The sequence below is a fragment of the Triticum urartu genome, chromosome 5 (genome assembly GCF_003073215.2).
Source record: "Triticum urartu cultivar G1812 chromosome 5, Tu2.1, whole genome shotgun sequence".
Lineage (NCBI taxonomy): Eukaryota > Viridiplantae > Streptophyta > Magnoliopsida > Poales > Poaceae > Triticum > Triticum urartu.
In genome coordinates, this window is record NC_053026.1 from 407,172,155 (window position 1) to 407,175,831 (window position 3,677).

General features: G+C 48.6%; 1 protein-coding gene across 1 annotated transcript; it reads right to left on the minus strand.

The window, feature by feature from the left end:
* Positions 1–358: 358 nt before the first annotated feature.
* LOC125509338 (copper transporter 5.1) lies at positions 359–1,126 on the minus strand. Its single transcript, XM_048674297.1, has one exon. It carries the CDS (start codon positions 1,004–1,006, stop codon positions 545–547), a length of 462 nt encoding a protein of 153 aa, XP_048530254.1. The 5' UTR covers positions 1,007–1,126; the 3' UTR covers positions 359–544.
* Positions 1,127–3,677: the final 2,551 nt, after the last annotated feature.

Genomic DNA, 3,677 nt, shown 5'->3' on the forward strand with positions numbered 1-3,677 from the left:
ATCAGCGGACAAGCAAGGCTCTACCGACAAGCAAAGCATGCCGGTACAACAGAACTGGGAACAATACGGTTATATCTTTGGCTTTTCCCCTGCATTCCAAGGGGCAAGGGATCCTACCTTCCGTTCATTCGTAGGGTGGGCGAAGGAGAAGTACTTCTCTTCCCAATGGTCGAATCTGGCCAGATAGGTGTCTAGGTTCCGATTTCTTCTCTTCCCTGCCAAATATCGCCTCTTGGATTCGTGACAGCGAAACACAGAGTACGATGTCTGACACCAGCTCAGCTCGTAACCCTTTATCAAAGGAACCGTCTTCGCACACTCTTCAATCAACTCAGAAACGCATCAAAAAACAATTCGCTGTGAGAAACACGCATCAAACACTGTTCTGATTCTGTATTCTACAATTTCCTCCCGGACGACACCAAACATCTGCAATCCCCCAAATCAATTTGTACACCATCTTATTACCCCACCTGCGTTGTACAACATCAAGTAATCATCACACCTTGGGGGCAAGCCGGCGACCCGCCCCTCGTCCGATTCTCTACGCGCAGGCGCAGGGGTTGTCGACCACGACGAGGTCGTCCCCGCCCACGTCGCCGCTGCGGAACGCCAGGTACCCGGCCGCGAGCCCGAGCACCACGGCGATGAACACCCCGCCGTTGAACGACATGACGGCGAGCATGAGGAGGTACCCTATGCCCGCGTTGACCCCGAAGAGCGCCGCCGTGGCCACCCGCGCCGGCCAGCGCCCGCCCAAGAAGGCGGCGGAGCCCGGCGCGAGCAGCGGGGCCCGCGCGTCGGAGCCGGCGGGCGGGGGCAGGGGGTCCGCCTTGGCGCCGGCGAGGAGCTTGACGCGGATCCGGAAGGCCTCGAGGTACTGGTAGAAGGCGGCGGCGAGGAAGAGCGCCAGGAGGGAGAGGAGGTAGCCCGTCCACGCGGACGTGCGCCAGCCGTCGAACAGGATCGTCGCGGACGTGCCCCAGTAGAAGGTCATGTGCATCATCGTGGCCGGCGGGCGGCGACCGAGGGAGGGTGGGGTGGGGTTTGGGATTTCGACGCGGTGGGGGAGGAGAGACGCCGCCGGACGGGGAAGGGGCGGGCGGAAAGGGAAAGGAAGGACGAGGATTTCCGGCGAAGCGACCGGTGGGATTTTAAAGGGGCGGCCTTTGTTGACGAGCCGCGGCTTTGGGGCACGGGGTTTCGATGTATTTACGTTCCGTGCCATTGGAATGAATGTAACGGAGGTTGAGCTTCCCGGCACGTTACATCTTGTCTCGCTGGGGTTTTACTTTTTACTGGAGTAAAACTTCTTTACAGGAGATCCTTAGCAGCAAGCAATGCCTAACGACCGATAATTTTTGTCTCGTTTCTTCAAATTTTCAACGCATTTATTGTTAAGATACTACAAGTAATTTAACATACTATAAGTAATTTTCTGCTACGTTTAATTCAAATTCATCACGAATTTATTGCCACGCTAAAATCACACACAATAGACTTTGCATATGCCCCGAAACACATGCCAGTTCCATGGTGGTCAGTGGCGGAGGCAGGGGGGTGCTGGCAGGGGCCAAGGCCCCCCCTATGCTCTCACAAATACATCTATATGTACTCCTAATCTTTCATTTTTCAGACAAAATTAGCTAGGTTTAGGTGATTTGGCCCCCTCTAACATTATATAACATGTTTTGGCCCTCTCTATATTTAGTTTCTGGCTCCGCCACTGATGGTGGTGAAAATGGCGTAGCCCTTCACCCTAAGGGAGCAGATGGCCGGTAGTCGAGCTTGAACGAGCAATCATGCTTCTCAACAACCTTATCATCTCTCACCTAGTGCAGGTCATCAATTGACCCGTCTTTCATGAGCATGCTCTTCGGTATGGCTATGTACATTACTATTTTCTCAATTAGAGAGAAATGAGGCGATGAAACTGGCATCCGGTGAAAGAAATCTTTTTTAGAGAAAAGACGTTGACCGAGCCTGAGAGAAGGCTCAAATTTAGCCCGATTTTGAATTAACAAAGCCGTCAACCGGCCAGGATCACATTGATCATTGGTGAAAGAATCTTTGAAAGCGGAAAAATGTGTCTACAATGAGCTTGAGTATTTTCACGTACACCTTTAAGGACTCATTTGATTCAAAGAAATTTCATAAGGTTTTTGGAGGATTTTGATCCTTAGGAATTTTTTCTGTGATGATGGTTTGATTTGTAGGATTGGAATTCTTATGAATTTTTTCATAGGATCCACTTGTACTACATTTTGGAGGAAATTTTTCATCCACTCAAAGCTCTTTGTAGAATTTTTTTGTTTTTTCTATGCTATCAAACATTCTTTCAAATCATGAAGGGCGGTATAGGATATGCCACCTTATTCCTGCTTTTTCCCCTATTCCTATGTTTTGAAAATCATGCGAATCAAAGAGGCCCTAAACATTATTCACGCAATGCACAGAGTGAATGTGTGAGTGAGTGGGTGAGGTGTGTGTTGTTACTCTTATTTGATGCTACAAGGACCTTATATGTTGGTGTTTTCTATAGGGATGTCAACCGGGTCCCGTTTAATTCCGATTAAAGTTCACTAATAGTATGATAGTTCAAAAGAGTTTTTGTTTTTTGAGGAAAATGAACTAACGAGCTAGCAAAAACTAACTAGATGAGATTGGCGGATGTCGTTTATTTGCCACTTACATCCCTAGTTTTCTACTCAACCATCAATGCGGAACTAAAAGTTATACACATGCCATGTACAATTTGAATGGGCCTTCAAAAACTTTTACAGTACCATGCTCAGACATAGTAAGATTTAATGAGAAAATACTCACAAAAATCTACTTATGTACATTAATGTAAGACATTTTTACCATTTAATTAGTGTACAGAGTAACATTTCTCCCTCCTCGGAAGAAGTATCAAGTCTTGAGATTTCCCCCTACCACGTCCATTGTTTTTTCTAAATGGACCACGTTCATTGTTGAAATACTGTGTCACGTTCGTGCTTTTTAATTGCAAATGGCTTGACTTCTGGGATATATGCTCTATTAAAACATCTTTTAATGATGCTAAAAAAACATTTTTTAATGTAACATGGCGGGTCAAAATTGCAAAACCCCGGACCGGCTGGCAGTAGGCGCGAAACTTGCCTTCCGCGCGTCGTGACGTGACAACGTGCGGACGGAATCGTGGGCAAGCGACGGAAAAGGGCGCCCAAAAGTCTACACTAGCGGATGAGACCGGTAGGCGTCGGCCACAGGGGCAGAAACGTAATTAGCCGGCAAGGCCTGCCCAAAGAAACACCCCACCGGGGTAGTACTCGCGCGGCAGGGGCGCAGGCAGTACATGCGCGCGACCTGTACTGCAGTTGTACTCCCTCCCCGGCAAGGGCATGGCAGGCGCGCGCGCGCTCGGCCGGCTGCGCGGTGGGTGTGGAGGTGGCGTGCCCACAACCGGCCAACGATTCGTTTTTTCCGTTTACCACGTCGCAGTGCGCCGTTTTCTTCCGTCCATGTTTATACTCTGAAAAAATAAAAAGAACTCGGATCAAATAGCATACGTGCACATAAGAGCTGGCACCTCCGAAATGAATCTTTGTTTCGCAAGATTGTAAGGACACAATAATAGGGAAAACATAGGATTAGCATACTTTTGAGTCTTTTGATTGTAGAAAGTGTGGAGG